This window comes from Oryza sativa, chromosome 4, assembly GCF_034140825.1.
Source record: "Oryza sativa Japonica Group chromosome 4, ASM3414082v1".
Taxonomy (NCBI): Eukaryota; Viridiplantae; Streptophyta; class Magnoliopsida; order Poales; family Poaceae; genus Oryza; species Oryza sativa.
The window spans coordinates 25,034,917-25,050,917 of NC_089038.1; the positions used below are offsets into that span (position 1 = coordinate 25,034,917).

Here is a 16,001-nt window from a genome sequence, read left to right on the forward strand (position 1 = left end):
AGGATTAATCAAATGCATGTATTTGTATGTACAAAGTAAAGATGGGCATTTCTCAGGGCCTCGGCATATGGAGGGAAGAACACACTTATTTTACTTTGAATATAAATGAGGTGTACACTGATAGACAAGACTATTATCAAAAACAAAGGAGGGGTACTCCATTAAATATACAAGTTAGGACATATTTGCACATGTTCCATAAATAGGAACACGATCAATTAGAACCAGACAGAAGCATGATATCTCAAAGAAATTTGTCTGCAAAAATGCAGAAGCTATGACTGGTACTAACAATGTTATGTATTCATTGTGTATATATTTTGTTACATTTGTTGCATAAACATTTCTGTCCAAAAGTGGAACTGAGGGCCTTCACTCTAGACTAATCTCGAGATTCGACAGATTATTCAAACTCTTGGGTATGTGCAGCTTTGGACAACTAGATATGTGCAAGGATCTCAGAGAGGTGAAATTCTTCAACCATTCTGGGAAAGTTTCCAAATTTGTGCACTCTGTTATTGTCAAGGTTCGGAGGAATGACAAATGCTGCATGCCATGGGGCAAAGAAATCAATTCTGTGCACCTTGAAATATGAAGTTCCTCAATACCTCGAAGTTCTCTCAGCCCCTCACATTCTGAACACTCTAATAGCCCGTCACACAGGGAAACCGACAGAGATTTCAGGTTTTGAGAGAAACCTTCCAGTGCTCCTCTAGATCCAATCAATTTATCGTTGTTCAACAACATGATTAAGCTTTTGACAACTGGGAGTTTCACATGCACTGCTCTAAATTTTGGGCATTGGGTGATAGTCAATTCTTGAAGGTTTGGGAAAATTGCTTCTCTCTGTGATGGAAGCCATATTTCTAGGTTGCGCATGTGAAAGAACGAGAGTTTCTCCAGTGAGGCGAATGTGCCATCATCCCCATAGAATTCGTCACCTACACGTGTGACAGCATTTATTCCACTTAATTCAACAATCTTGAGAAGAGGTAATTGCCCCAGTGGAGGTAGGCATTCACATGCCAAATTAACTAGCTTGATCTCAGTAAGTGATTTTAAGTATGCTGGCATGCTTGTTATCCATGATGGAAGCTTCTTTGCTGGACATGAGAAAATGCATAACACTTTCAAACCACGGTTTGGCTTAAGAAGTTCAAGTATTTGCTGTGCTTTTGAACTAATCATAGGATCTGTACAGCTTCCTGTCCAACTTAATGCCAAAGACACAAGCCTATTTTTCTTTTGCAGGATTACATTCCTTGCGTCATCAAAAGAAGCATTTTCCATATTGCAAATACTGAGTTCCTTCAAACTAACTAAGGGACGCAACTCTGAGATGGTGTGCTCGTGATTTTCCGCTGCAATGTACCTTGGCAATATCTCGAGGTTTCTAAGTTGGTTCATCTGACAGGGCATTTGAGTTAGTAAAGGACATTCAAGAACGTTTAGGTAGGCAAGACTTTTCAAGTTTTTCATGCTTCTTGGTAAAATAGCAAGGTAATGACAGCCTTCAAGGTTTAGGATTTGAAGATTCACAAGATTGCTTACAGATTCATGCAAATGAAGAAGTTTTTCACAATGAGATAGATCCAAAACTTGCAAAGCTTGCATCTTTCCAACTGATTCTGGCAATTCAGCAATCTCAGTTCGTGAAAGGTTGAAATTCTTCAAGAACTGAAGGTTGCATATTGAATCTGGTATAATCTCTATATCATTGTGGGAGAGATTAAGATAGGCTAATTTTTTAAGCATACCAATTAACTTAGGTACTCTTTTGATCCTGCAAGATTGCATGTGTAGTACACGCATATCTATCAGACATTTGCAGAATTCTTCTGGGATGTCTGTGATTGAGCACTTCTTGTCAGACAAAAGCATCTTTTCATCTCTGAGCAAGATTAGTGTCCTCAGATTTCCCATTTCAAACAATTCTGTTGGAAGCTCAGTTGTCTTCGAGTCAACGAGTAAGGAGAGGCACCGAGCACTTTTTTTTGCATTTTCTACAGGCCAAACTAATTCCTTCCTGGCATCTATTGCTAAGTGAAATCCCCTGCTAATCATTTGTGCAAGAAGTTGCATCCCAGGGTGCATCTTGTAAATAGCGTATGCTTTGTGTCGAGGTTTCTGCATTACATCATAGTAGTGTTCTGTCATTATCTTGGAGAAGTACATATGCATGTCAGATTTGCTGCTTGACAGTTTTATGAGATCATCAGCAACAAACATGCCAGTCAACTGTTCGGGAGTAAAGCTATGAACTGGGAACAGTGAACAGTATAGAAAGCATTGCTGGATATTGGAAGGGAGTTGTTGATAACTGACGTAAGTTGCATCCAACAGAAGTGGGTCTGCGTAGAAAACTAGGTCAAATCTGCTCAGGACATGCTGCCATGCAACTTCAGTCTTCCGTATGCTCTTGAGCTTGTTTGATGCACTGAGTAGTAGTGAGGGCACGCCACAACATGTGTCAGCGATCATTTTTCTTATTGGAATTAGCCGCGGCGGCAACTCTGCAGAATTTTGCATCCATTGTGTGAGAAGGTTTGAAGAATCGATTGGTAAGAGACGCTTCAAAGTGTATGGTCTGAGAGAGTTGGTCATTGTTACAACATCTGGAACGCGACTAGTCACAATCATCTTGCTTCCTGACTTGGCACTCTCAAGGACCTCAATCAATAGCTTCCATTTCTGCAGATTCTGACCCCAAACATCATCCAAGACAATAAGAAACTTTCGCCCGCATAGTCGCTGCTTGACAAGGCACTGAAGGCTCTCAGAGTCCACTGTGTTGCATTGCCTGGTGTTTAGAAATTCTGCTAGTCTGCTCAATATTATCATATCATCGAAACTACTAGACACCACGACCCAAATTCGGTCATCACCAAATGTCTTGACAGCCCATGGATGTGAGAACACTAACTGAGCAAGGGTTGTCTTCCCAATTCCAGCCATTCCGGTTATGGGAAGCACTGACAGGCCAGCTTTGCCATGATCAGCTTGCATCATTGTTAGAACATCATCCACTTCCTTTTCCCTTCCTAGTATCCCTTCTGGTCGTATGCTATGTGCTCCTTGGCAAACCATAGGTGTGCTGATATCTCTATGTTTGGCTGGGAATCGGATTCTATATGTCTGTGCATAGCATTCTTGCAATTCAACTATTGATTGTTTGATCTTATGGACAATGCGGCGTCGAAAAGGGAGCCTTCTAAGGATGAATGAGCTGTGTACCTGAATTGAGAGGACCCTTGTTTTTGTTAGATAGCAAGAGACCTTGTTGAGCATGTCATCAATGTCAAGTGTGAGAGACCAGAGCCTCTGTAGAAGCTGGTGGTACTGCTCGTTGTTGGCGCTGATCATGAGAAGTGCACTGTCGTTGATGCCACTGATCTTCCTATGGACCATCCTGAAAAGTGTATGCAGGTCCTGGAGCAGGCTTTCAATGCAAAGCAGCTTACCCTGCTCCTGCGCAGACTCAGCGTAAAGCTTTTCCACCATTGCTTGCAGTTGATGTTCCACTGACATGGGTTTTTTCTTCCTTTTCCTTTGAGAGATATGATCACCATGGATTATGCGCAAACTTGAAGGGGAGCTTGTTCATGTTAAAGAATGAAGAACATCGTTTGATGGGAACTTAATGCAGCCTTGGTTTTCTCTGCCAAACTATTTTATTTGGCTCGGTTAGGTGCATTACATAGGAAACTTCTTAGTGAAGACAAAGTCTATATGGTTGTTGTGCTGTGACTTTTCTTCCTAGATAGGATCATTTTCATACTTTATTGAAAAGTCATAGTTGTACCACACTTTCCAGAGTTCCCAATGGTCCTTTGTCATATCTCATAGTACTGAGTAAAAGACGAACAGTATTGGAATATTATTGGTGGATTATTTCGTGATTGTAGGAACCTGCAGAGCACCTTCCTGGTTTCCCTCATGAAATTTCAGTTTATGAACCTGCTAACTTGTTCTTCAAAAACAGATGACACTGCATTCTCAACTATCTATGGTTCAGAGAACAATAGGTTTGAGTGGTCTGGACTCTGGAGCACTGTAAAATAACAGAGGTACTGTAATATTCAAGCTTTTAGCTGTTCATCACTTTCCAATATACATAATTGCTCTGTTAACCAGTTTTTGTTTTCAAGCAGAACAGTTTTCAGCTGAACTCTCCTTTCTCTACCATACTGGCTTGATCCATATTTAGATCTTTGGTATTTGTGTTGTTGATCAGCATGCTTGTCCATAGAAGCATTGAGAAAGATGTATTTGAGCCACTTGTGATGCGTATTTCTGAAATTGCGCAACACTATTTTGGGACAGTGGGCTCATCTGAAACTGGTGAGAAGGGTCCTACAGTGCCTGAATTTCCAGAGAAGATCAAATGGGAAGTGCAACATCTCGAAGAATTGTTTGAGGGCATTAAAGAAGACAAGGAGGAGGTCTATGAGGGTTTTAAGTCTGTTAGCCTTGCAATCTCCGAGTGGCAGAGAAGATTGGCTATAGCATACCAAAATGCAGCTAGAGATCCTCGACCTTTTGAGGGAATGAAATGGGCAATGGAGTATCATGAGATGTGGGTTGAAGACAATAATATAATAGGAGCTGGTGATGAGATATTGGATTTTGATGAACATGAGCTTTTTGAATCACTTAGATATGTCAAGACTGCACAAGGTGGTTCAGAAGCTCATCTCCTGGAAAGTATCAAGAGTGGGATGCAGTGCATAAAGAATGTGTTAGCCACCATTCGATCAAGAAAGGAAGCAGACAACAGGAGCTGGTGCATTGTGGAACAGGTCTTCTCCCCGCTACTGAAACTTTTGAAAACTATCAATCATCTAGTATCAGAAGCGGCTGCCCGCAACAACAAGTCTGAGAACTATAAGATCCTTGTCAAGATCGATGCTGAAGTCAACTGCTTACAGGATGCACTAGATTTGATTGATAGAAATAAGAATGAGGTTTATGAGAACTTCAGATTAATAGAAGATCTCATACTACCATTATTAACATTCCTTAAGGCCACATACAATGATCAATCAGAATCTTTGAGCTTCCTAGATGCAGTCAAACACGGAGTGAATTACTTGGAAGGTGTACTTGACAAGATTGAGCAGAAGCAGCGGGATGGAAATGATAATTTCCACATTGTCAAAGCAGCCTTCTCACCATTGTTGACATGCATGTACACCTTCAGGCGCATCTCGTTGGAAACCTTAGCCCATGAAGATAAATCAGATGCTTTTATTCTGTTGGACAGGATCAGAGATGATTTGTCACAGCTCAAAGATGTACTTCAGATGGTTCAAGAGAAAGAGAACGGAATATACAGTAACTTTGATGCAATTGAAGAACATATTGATGAGATTTATGACGGACATATGAATGTTGAAGGTTCCTTAAAACTTAACCAGATGGGTGGTCTGCGAGACAAGCTCCAGTTGATTCATGAAGAGATAACAAATATACGGGGAAAGGTGGATGACTCTTTCAAGGTCCAGGAGGTCTCATGCCATGTCATGCGCATGGCTGCAGCACATGAAGCTTCATCTTCTCATCAGTTGTCAGCATCAAATACCTTCTGCATTACCATGGAAAGTGCGCAGATGTGGCAGCTCAAAGTTATAATTGATGAACTAGAGACAAGATTGAGACACTGCCTTCTATGCCTTGCTGTGTTCCCAGTGGATGCCATCATCAAGAAGAGACTGTTAATTCACTGGTGGATTGGAGAATGTTTTGTAACTTCGGTTTCTGAAGGCAAGAGCTTCTTTAATAAATTGCTGCTGTCCAATGGGTTCATTACGCCAGTAAAGAAATACCACTGTGACAAAGTCCACTCGTGCAAGGTGCAACCTTGGATCCGTGGGCTACTGATTGAAGCTGCAAAGAGCAAAGCATTTGTTGAGCTCAGTTCAGATGGCAGCTCCAGGAATGACTTTACCAGGACCCGCCGTGCATGCTTGCATGCTGGAAAGATCCTTACAAACTTCCATCCTGATGTTTTGACGATTTACAATATCAAGCAACAGTATGTAGAGTTAAACAAGACATGGTTTTCTGAAAAGAACCGTTTGACCACTTTGCAGTTAGGACAATGGCACGATGCAAGTTATGACCCTCGGGCACATCACGTTGAGATTAACAATGCCAAGTTCCTAAAGCAGGTCAAATCCTGCAAGCAGTTGAAGTACCTGAGTTTGAGAGGCATATCAAGAATTGAGGCCCTTCCGAACTCAATTGGAAAGCTCTCAAGACTTGTCATTCTTGATCTCAAAGCGTGCCATAATCTAGAGGATCTTCCTAAAGAAATAGTAAAACTAGTGAAGCTGGAGTACTTGGACGTTTCTGATTGTTACCTGCTCTCAGGTATGCCTAAAGGACTAGGCAAGCTTTTTCAACTTGAAGTTCTGAAGGGATTTGTTCTATCAAACGCCAAGAGCAAAGATCTATGCCATCTCAATGAACTTGTCATGCTAAAAAAGTTACGAAAGCTGAGCATTAGAATTGGTTATAGCATAGATAGCGGTCAGTTTGCGAATTTTGGTGAGCTCTGTGCTCTCCGGTCGCTTACACTTATTTGGGGGGCACACCCAATATCTACACACGGGAGTTCTCCAAGTCATGCTGCTCCTCATGCAATGCCTTGTGTTCTCCCCTTAGGTCTTGAGAAGCTGGAGCTCCGTTGTTTTCCCCTTGTAGAATTGCCTCACTGGGTTAGTCCTGAAAAGCTGAGAAAATTGAAGAAGCTCTACATCAGCGGAGGTAACATCAGTGACCTGGGTGATTTGAAGTCCTGGGAGGTGACTGTACTTCGGCTAAGGTTCCTCAAACATATGAACTATTCATGGACTGCCCTGCATGATTCATTCAGGAAACTCGATGTTTTGGAGGCACATGAATGTGAAAATCTACAGCCCTGGCCTTCCTGCGGAAAAGGGTTATGGCGGAAAGAACCGAATGGAACGATTGCACCTGTGTTGACCTGAAGTATTGAGCTGGGTCCAATAGGGTGCAGAATTACTGCCTGGAAATGGGAATATTGAAGGATATATTTGATCAGCAGTATATCTGAATTCTGAAGACATTGCCAATCACTGTCTGGTAAGATGGCAATTGGCAATTGTCCTGCAGCATATATAAAGATATTAAACTTCTAACTGTGTTACATTTCTAAGCACAAATCCTTGCATACTTTCACATTGTCGAATGTTTATAGACTTATTGGGCAACATAAGTCAAAAAATAAAATGTACTCGTCGATTGGTTGCATAGGCTTGAAAGCTGCAAGTAACAAGTGATCAACTTGTTTTGAAGTTGGCTCCATGACTCCATACAGCCATCCTCTCCCGTCTTCCTGGCATCTTGTTGTAAACCTCCTACTGATGAGTGATGAGTTGAAAGAAGATGCACACGGATATTAGAGTACCAGTCTGATCAGGCCAGACTGTGTTGCAATCAACTTCATCCTGCTGCAGTCTGCAGATGTTGCAGATAGTGAAATTCAACTCCATTTTTCTGAACCCTTGTAGGATGTTGAATTTCATTTCTTGAGCAAATTGCCCGATTTATAAACTCATCAGATTATACTAGTATCTACGGTTCGGGATCGGACTGTATCCTGCCGGTACCGTACACAAATCGAATTCGTTAGAACCTCCACAAATATTAGTGCCACCAAGAACTCAGAAGGCCCGGAACACGATGGCAACGAAATCCCTCCAGCGGCCAAGGCGATTCATCATGGCGCCGATCGCCTCTTGCGGCAGCGGCGGCATCAGCAGATGCTACACCGCAGCCACCACCGCCGCGACGATGGCCAGCGGCGGCGTCCGGCTCCGCAGGAGAGGCTTCGTGCTGTGCGCCGTGGACCACCACGGCGTGAGGCGCGCCGTCGTCGGCGGCCAGTTTGTGAGGAAGTCCGAGCTGAGGCGGCAGGACGAGCTGCTCGTCTCCCTCCACGAGCTCGTCGGCGTCTTCCGAGAGCTGCAGCGCAAGCTCGGGTTCCGGCAGTGGGACGAGTTCAGGCGCGCGCAGCCTGAGCTCGACGTGCTGTACCAGCAGGCTGCGCTTCCAGGGCAAGCGGTACAGGAGCCGCATCTATGGCGAGCCCATGCCCGATTTCGACGACGCCGTGCACGCCGCAGTTCGGGCTCCCCGCATTGGTGATCGCCGTGTCTGCAGCCGTTGCAGCAGCTGCGACTGTTGGTACAGCGATCTGGCTAACTTGCATTGCCTCGTTCGCAAGTTTGTGTAGAGATGAAGCCCTTGTTTTACTCTCTTGTATATGAAACTCCGATATGTCTTGCTACAACAATGCTTATCCATGTTTAAATCAGATCTTACATAGCTTTGCCACGGACAACCATACGTACATGCTATGATGCTAAACACAGCACACACGACGGCTACCTTCTCATAACATCTCGCTACTGCAAATTACTAGGAGGGATAAAATGGATGGAATCCAACAGATCATCACTACCAAATCACCAGGATTGCTATTTAGCGCACACCTTTTCATATGAAAGTTTTCATATATTTTTTTTTCGATTAAAGTTTTTTTTGGACGAAAATTTTTAGAAAAAAGTGTGTGCTAGTAACGGACGTTTGACTAATAATAGCACTATAGGCAAAATCACATCTACGCAAAACTTGACTAATCCTTTGGCACGGTTTGACCAACACTACAGGCGCGGTATTTTTCAAGGTGAATCGTGATCCGCCGATGGCTCGACGTCGACGACGACGCGTGGGTCTTGCCGGTATATGTACCTGCTCGCCCAGTAGAGGTAGTTGACGAAGCCAAGCAGCCCGACGGCGGCGACGACCCAGTAGAAGAGGTCGAGGCGGCTGGTGTTGAGGGTGGCGCCCTCGAGCCACCCGCCGCCGCCGCCGCCGCCGTGCCGCCTCGTGGCCCTGTTCACCACCTGCACCAGCAGCGTGGCGAGCCACGACGAGAGGCCGAGCTCGCACCAGAACAGCGCCGACGCGATGGACTTCATGCCACGGGGCGCCTCGCTGCTGAAGAGCTCGAGGAGGCCCGGGAACGACGTCACGTCGGAGACGCCGAGCAGGAAGAACTGTGGCGCCAGCCAGAACAGCGACATCTGCCCCGCCGCCGCGGCGTCGGCCCGCCGCTTCCTCTCCACGACGGCGGCGATGGCCGACGCCAGGATCACGGCGGCGAACCCGGCGCCGACGCGCTGCAGGTGGGTGACGCCGCTGGCGTAGCCCGTGCGCCGCCGCAGGAGCGGCACGAGGAAGCGGTCGTACACCGGGAGCAGCGCCATCTGGAACGCGCTGGGGATGATGAAGAGCGTCGCCGGCGAGACGTGGATCCTCCCCAGCCGGGTGTTGGTCAAGCCGCCCTGCTGCACGGTGAAGGTGAAGAGGAGCGGGTTCGACATGTAGCCGATCAGGGAGCTGATGAAGACGGGGAGCACGCGGAGCACGGCCTTTGTCTCCTCCACGTTCTTCGTGCTGCAGACTGACCAGGCCCCGTCTTTGCCTCCATTGATGCAAGCTTTGTCAAGGAATCTGCCAAGATGCATGCAAAGACAAAATTTTAGTATTGCACTCTGCCAAGAGGACAATGCTCAATTGCCAATATTTTCTGCTTTGTATTCAAAGTAGTCTAGAAAAAGTACTCAGTATTTCGTTGAACATACTTCAGACTACTGTTTGTTTGAGAAGCTATTTCAGTTACTTCAGTAGAGCCTCCTTGCTCAGTGCTTCTTTCTTCCTGTGCTTCTTCCAGCTTCTCAGGAAGTTGAAGCTTCCTGTTCTTGAATGCAACCACAAGAACCTGGGATAGATAGATCAGAATGCAGTCAACTAACATGCACAGGATCTCTTTTCTTGAGAATTGATGTTGACATCATGTTTTGACCCAACAAGGAGCACAACCTACCTGGAGTATCCGAGTTAGCGGACTTCCTTCGGGTACATGGTTGCGGTACAAAGGGAGACCAGCAGCAACCACAAGCAGCCCAAGCAGGATCAGGAACGCGCACACCCCAAACCCGACATCCCACCCTTTGCTGTTCTCCAGCCAAACTATGAGGATCAATCCTATGAAACCCCCAAAGGAGATTCCGAAGGTGTACCAGTTGAAGAAGCTGGACTGCTGGCGGGACTCGGAGGGGTCTTCATGGTCGAACTGGTCTGCTCCGAGGGGCGGCATACAAGCACGCATGAAGCCATCGCCAAAAGCGCTGATGTACAGCGCTGCGTAAAGTAGGACGGCATTCCTGCCATGGACTTCTCTGCAGCTGCTTGCCTCTGCTTCCGCGTTGCAAGGCGGTGGACGGAGAGAGGGAAGGTAAGCTTGCAGTGCGAGCAAACCGTAGCCCTGCATATATGATTGCCAATAATTCGTTAGATGGTTGAATAGACCAAGAAGCAGATTACCAGAAAAAAATGCCAATTTCTTTATTATTGGTAGGTTTGCGCACAGTAATTGGCAACGGAGAATTAAACAAAAATAGTTTCCTTTGATCATATTAGGCTTGATGTAGATAGTTGAGTAAACCAAAAAGCGAATTACCAAAAATTCCAATGGACCAAAGAGGAGTATTGTTCTAGCTCGAGTTATGTAAGAGTCTGAGAGGAAAGCTCCTAACAGAGCAAACCCAGATGTGGCACCAAGAACATTAGTGACTGTAGTTGAAGAGCTTGAGATTCCCATATGCATTGTTCCATAGAGATAGGTAACCATATTCAGCATGTTTGGGACATTGACTGTGCTTGTCACCACAGTCAGAACTGTAAGAGATCGAAACATGTATAAAATGCTTCAGCGATTTAAAGAAAGAAAAGAAGCTTGAAATGGAAAGAGTAACTCGTCACATGTCTGCATATTACTAGTAACTAGACAAAATCACATAATTCAGGAAACATGGATAAAGCAAGTCAACTGGCAATCACTTACAATATACAAACCATGCTGCTCTGACTCCTCCATGCACCTTTCTATTAATAGGATTTCCCCTCCAGTCCAAAAAGCCTCCGACTGCCATGGTTTTTCTGATGAGTTCAAATATTTCTGATGAGTTCAAATATTTCTCTCTTGATTACTGCCTGGCCATTGCAGCATAAGGGGGTATAAATCATAGTAGATAGACAGTTGAAGTCAGGGACTCAGGACCCAGGGGTATTGATCACAGATGGATAAGTCAAATTTGAAGAAGTCAGAAAAACAAAATGACAAAAAAATATTCTTGAATAGTATAGCCGTCACCTACCACTTGCAAGCACCAACAGTCCAACACTAAAGTTGACTATCAGATTCAGAGTTCCTACTCCCTACTAACCAAAATATGGAGGTGTATCCTGACAATTTTTTTAAGCAATCTGTCACTGGCATGCATTGACACTGATGTACAAATATCTTAGATAAAATGCATGTCTTCAAGTCCAAGCCATCATTCTGGACTATCTTGAAACTAAGCTCTTAATTTATTAATTGGTCTGAGAAGTCGTCTTTAAAGACGCTTCCTATGAGAATCATTGCTGCTCAAATTATGAGCACGAAATGCTTATGCATGAGTTACATAATAAACTCTACCAATTAGGTTAACCTACTATTACTCTTGATTATCAGTCCAAAACTCAGGTTTGTAACTTACAGTTGATTTCCTCCATATTAACCATCATGGAACAACCCAATTGTGGTTTTACCTTTTAATCTAAGCATCCACTACTCTACAATGCGTCTTCAAGGAGATGGCATCAGCTCGAACAGGATACGCATATGAAAAGTATAAACAAGAGAAATTAAAACCTAAAACCCTAAAAATTATTGGTTAAAAAAGATAACCAAAACATATTTGCTACTCCCATTATTCCCTTTTACTTGACACTGTTTACAAGTTTGATTTTATCTTTGACCAATAAAAACTTTTAAGTTATGATGTTTTGATGAATGCAAGTAGTTAATTATATTTAACATGCAAAGTACTTTGATAATATAATATCTCCTTAAATATTTTTAAATATTTTTTATAAAAAAGACGAATGGTCAAAGTTTGTACATGAATAGTATCTAGTGTCAAGTGAAAGGGAGCATAGGGAGTAGCTATTATTTTTAATCATGGGCCGATGCAATTAATACAGATTGTCTGAAATGCACATCAGTAGCAAAAAGAAAAGGTTTCAAATTCAACCACACCCTTAACCATACTAGATTAGAGAGGTCATGGTGGCTAAAACAATGATTTACTTGTCCATTGGCAGCTGAATGGGTGATTGTCCAAAAGCAATTAAATTTCATCAAGCTGAACTTCGAGCATGCAACACATATACAGAGAAAATCAACTTCTTTGTATTGTTGATTGGTTTCAATTTGAAAGAAACAAATATAATTTTCTGCTAAGGTTTGTGGTGTCCTGCTGACATCCTTGTTTCATTGGAAGGCATTCATTGAGCACAATGTTTTCAACTTTTCATTCTTAGTATAAAATTACATATTTTTATTATGACATGACATAATTGAAGCTTGAAGACCAAGCAGAAATGATACTTTTATGTCAGTACAGTACATACTCTCATTCTTCAGTAAACTAGTCAGCTATACTATTTTTACAAACCTTGTTAGTCATCAGTTTAGGTACCACAAATATTGATGTTCTTCCTAAGACACAGTTTACGCAACTACTTTCAATATTGAAAATCTATTTTCTGGCCTTGCAAGATAGCGACAGATAGAGATAACATCACTGTACGCTAGATTGCATTGATTGTAACTTGTAAGTTCTGTCAAGCTGCCATAAGCCAATGGAGATTATAGGATATCTTTGTTACGATCTATACAACACAGACAGGCTAACAAAAGAAAATTAATCACAACTCTTTGTTTTCTCTTACCTATCTATTGCATACTGTTTGGATCTTTAAGCTCCAAAATTGTCGCCGTCTGATCTAACAGTACTGACCCTTTTCTTGTTGGCATATCTCCTAGCCCAGAATGCATAATTGATAAATGCCACCAGCTCGAAGGTTGCCAATAACAAGAAGAAGCGATCAAGGCGTGTCCTGTTGAAGTTTGTTCCATCTAACCATCCTCTTCCATTGTCTCCAAGCCTTGTCATTCTGTTGACGAGCTGGACAAAGGCACATCCTGACCAGGCTGCTATTCCGACCAGAAGAGACTGCACTGCTGGTGCAATATGCTTTGCTTCAGGTGCCTCGCTCTTTATGAACTGAACCAGCCCACCAATATATGCTATATCCATGATGCTTAGCAGGAAGAACTGCATCACCAGCCAGAAGACGGACATTGGGACACCGTCAGCTACTAATGTTAGCCCTTGCTGCTCCACGACCATCAACCTCTTTGCTTCCACCAACATGGCAATGCATGCTGCCATTATCCCACACGCAGAGGCAACACCGATGTGCTGCAGAGGGGTGATACCATTGGTGTGGCCTGTGAATATCCTCAGCAGTGGTATCAAGATTCTCCTGTAGCACGGTTGCATCAGCATGTGAAATGTTGTTGGGATTGCGATGAGAGAGGCAGAGGGTATCTGGATCATTCCTATCCCTGAGTCCATCGTGCTGCCAACCTGTATGGTTAACGTCATGAGCAATGTGAAGGGCAAGTAGGCGAATATGCAGCTGATGAAGATTGGAAGCATCCGAGTAATAGCCTCTGTTTTCTCATCAACTCGAGTAGTGCTGCAGAAAATACAAATTGTTTTTTCCCGTCATGTATTCAGGATTTGTCCACAAATATATTAGGGTATTATGGAGATTATGATTTCCACAAAAATAGGAATTATTATACTCTTGGTTCTCAACATTTATTTAAAAGTTAAAAGTTCATACATTGTTTTCAGAAATACATTGTTTTCTGGGGATTTTTTTATTATCAGGGAACTTACCAAATATTTTTGCTGTCACATTTGTCTTCCCCGTCCTCATCTACATGATCTGATGTACTGATCTCTTGCAGCTCAATAACATGAATAACAGCAGCCTGCCTCTTCTTTGATGATGTGACAAGAACCTGGAAAGGTACCAGTAATACAACTTCAAAACAATATGATCTTCTGTTTTCCTTGCTTTGTCTTGCTACATTCAATTTTGTTTTAGATTGATGTGTGGAAGGACTGCCCTAATTTCTTTATTGCTTGTAATTAATCTGTTATCTGAAATTTCTAGAAATAGGCATGGTGACTTTCCAGCAATAAGCATGGAAGGTAGAATAATGCAATGTAATGCTATCAGACAAAAGAGTATAAAACATAACTTGGATAACAGCATCCTTCTTGTATATATTTGACTTCCACAAAATGGATCGTGGATAATATAAAGCAACACTAACCAGTTGGCGTCAAAATAAATCAATCATACACAAATTCGTTATAATTAACATGCATACCAAATTAGACCGACAAACGTATATAATTGTGGCATATGATTTTTTACCTGCAATATTCTAGTTAGAGGACTTCCATTGAGCTTGCGCATTCCATAGAAAGGCAGTCCACTGGCTGCTATGAGCAGCCCTACAATAACAATAAGGGCACACAACAAAAAGCCAATGTCCCAACCCAGATTCTTCTCGATCCACACTAGGAATACCAATCCAATAAGTGCTCCAAGAGAGTTTGCAGACTTGAGCCAGCTTAAGAAGTTACTCCTGAGATGCGATGCTTCTGGATCATCATTGCTGAACTGATCTTCACCAAGGGCTGGTACGCAATCGCGCATGCAGCCCTCCCCAATGGCAAACATTAATAAGCTCAAGTAGAGCAGTGTTAAGTTCCAGCCTTGCGCTGGCTCACATTTGCTTGGATCTTTGTTTATCTCACAAATCGGAGGATGGAGTGAAGGCAAGTGCGCTTGCAATGCTAGCAACATATAGCCCTGCATTTCAAACACAAATTGATTATAACTCAGCATTTTAAAAAACCCTACCTCCTCATCTTAGAAGCTTAAAATGTCCTGAAAGCATATACTATCTCCCTCGTCTTAAAATCCTGTACTAATTCTTTTAGGCGAATAAAAGCTTCGATTTGATTACTCATTCGAACAAAATGTTAGCAAATCGAAAGTGACACGAAAAATATGCTTCCAAAGTGTTCGATTCTAACATTTGGGGATGCCATTGTAAACTCACCTCCACCCTAGTACGATTTTCTCCCAATTCTGCCTATTACATCTTCCTTAACCTCGCCGGCTCGTCCTCACCCACCCACCCCCCCCCCCCGGCTCCCTCCTGCTGCTCCTCCTCCGGCGAACTCTTCTCGTAGCCATCGGTGATCGCCCTGCTTCTCCGCTCTCGCTTGATCCCACGTCATCCAGGTCAAAGAGGACAGATCCGCGCGCGAGCGCGGAGAAGAGTGCACATCCCGGTGGATGCGCGGCCGATGGCCGGTAGCTGGTGGCAGCGATCGGAGAGAGCGGGGAGAAATCCGGCGACCGGCCGGAATTCCATCATCTCCACGGAGAAGCTAATGGGGGTGAAGAGACCGGAGGGCAAGGGCATCTTCGGGAGTTCCTAATATGACAAAGTATTTTCAGTGAAATACGATACTTTCAACTCGAATTCCGCATGGATTTTAAATTTTAAAATTTTAGGGATCAAATATTTTTAACTATAAGTAACTAAGTTCGAATTAAAATTTCGAACTCGAACTGATTATCCAACTAATGAAACTTGATAAAGTTATCTTTTACCTGCTACTAAACTTAGATTGTGTTTGGGAGGAGTACTCCGGCACGTAAAACGGAGCATGTATTATTGCACGATTAAATGATTAATTATATATTAACTATTTTTTAAAAAAAATGGATTAATATAATTTTCTAAAACAACTTTCGTATAGAAATTTTTTAAAATAAAACACACCGTTTAGCAGTTTGAAAAGCATGCACGCGGAAAACAATACAGGTGGGTTGGGAAAACTAGGATAAGAACTCAGCCTTATTATTCCTAACTCAAACTTTGTACAACTAAAACTGATCATTTATAATAGCATGCATGTAAA

General features: G+C 43.1%; 4 protein-coding genes across 7 annotated transcripts; 1 reads left to right on the forward strand and 3 right to left on the reverse strand.

Moving 5' to 3' along the window:
- Positions 1–74: 74 nt before the first annotated feature.
- LOC107276986 (disease resistance protein RGA2) lies at positions 75–3,874 on the reverse strand. Its single transcript, XM_015780603.3, has one exon. The coding sequence runs from the start codon at positions 3,526–3,528 to the stop codon at positions 373–375; it is 3,156 nt and encodes a 1,051-aa protein (XP_015636089.1). The 5' UTR covers positions 3,529–3,874; the 3' UTR covers positions 75–372.
- Positions 3,866–8,387, forward strand: LOC4336247 (uncharacterized). The gene is made up of 2 exons (XM_015780604.3): positions 3,866–4,067; positions 4,152–8,387. The coding sequence occupies exon 2, from the start codon at positions 4,236–4,238 to the stop codon at positions 6,990–6,992; it is 2,757 nt and encodes a 918-aa protein (XP_015636090.1). The 5' UTR covers positions 3,866–4,067; positions 4,152–4,235; the 3' UTR covers positions 6,993–8,387.
- Positions 8,252–13,021, reverse strand: LOC107275292 (protein NRT1/ PTR FAMILY 4.5). Of its 4 annotated transcripts, none has more exons than XM_015780605.2 (6): positions 12,871–13,021; positions 10,937–11,085; positions 10,553–10,770; positions 9,917–10,357; positions 9,675–9,811; positions 8,252–9,543 (listed from the first exon to the last, which is right to left on the reverse strand). In XM_015780605.2, exons 2-6 carry the CDS (start codon positions 11,022–11,024, stop codon positions 8,709–8,711), a joined length of 1,719 nt encoding a protein of 572 aa, XP_015636091.1. In that variant the 5' UTR covers positions 11,025–11,085; positions 12,871–13,021; the 3' UTR covers positions 8,252–8,708. The 4 variants fall into 4 exon arrangements, with proteins under 4 accessions (XP_015636091.1, XP_015636092.1, XP_015636093.1 ...); XM_015780606.3 differs by having other exon boundaries at positions 10,937–11,031; positions 12,871–13,018; XM_015780607.2 differs by lacking the exon at positions 10,553–10,770.
- Positions 12,709–15,491, reverse strand: LOC4336248 (protein NRT1/ PTR FAMILY 4.6). Its single transcript, XM_015780610.3, has 4 exons — positions 15,131–15,491; positions 14,437–14,877; positions 13,890–14,014; positions 12,709–13,683 (listed from the first exon to the last, which is right to left on the reverse strand). The coding sequence occupies exons 2-4, from the start codon at positions 14,869–14,871 to the stop codon at positions 12,897–12,899; spliced, it is 1,347 nt and encodes a 448-aa protein (XP_015636096.1). The 5' UTR covers positions 14,872–14,877; positions 15,131–15,491; the 3' UTR covers positions 12,709–12,896.
- Positions 15,492–16,001: the final 510 nt, after the last annotated feature.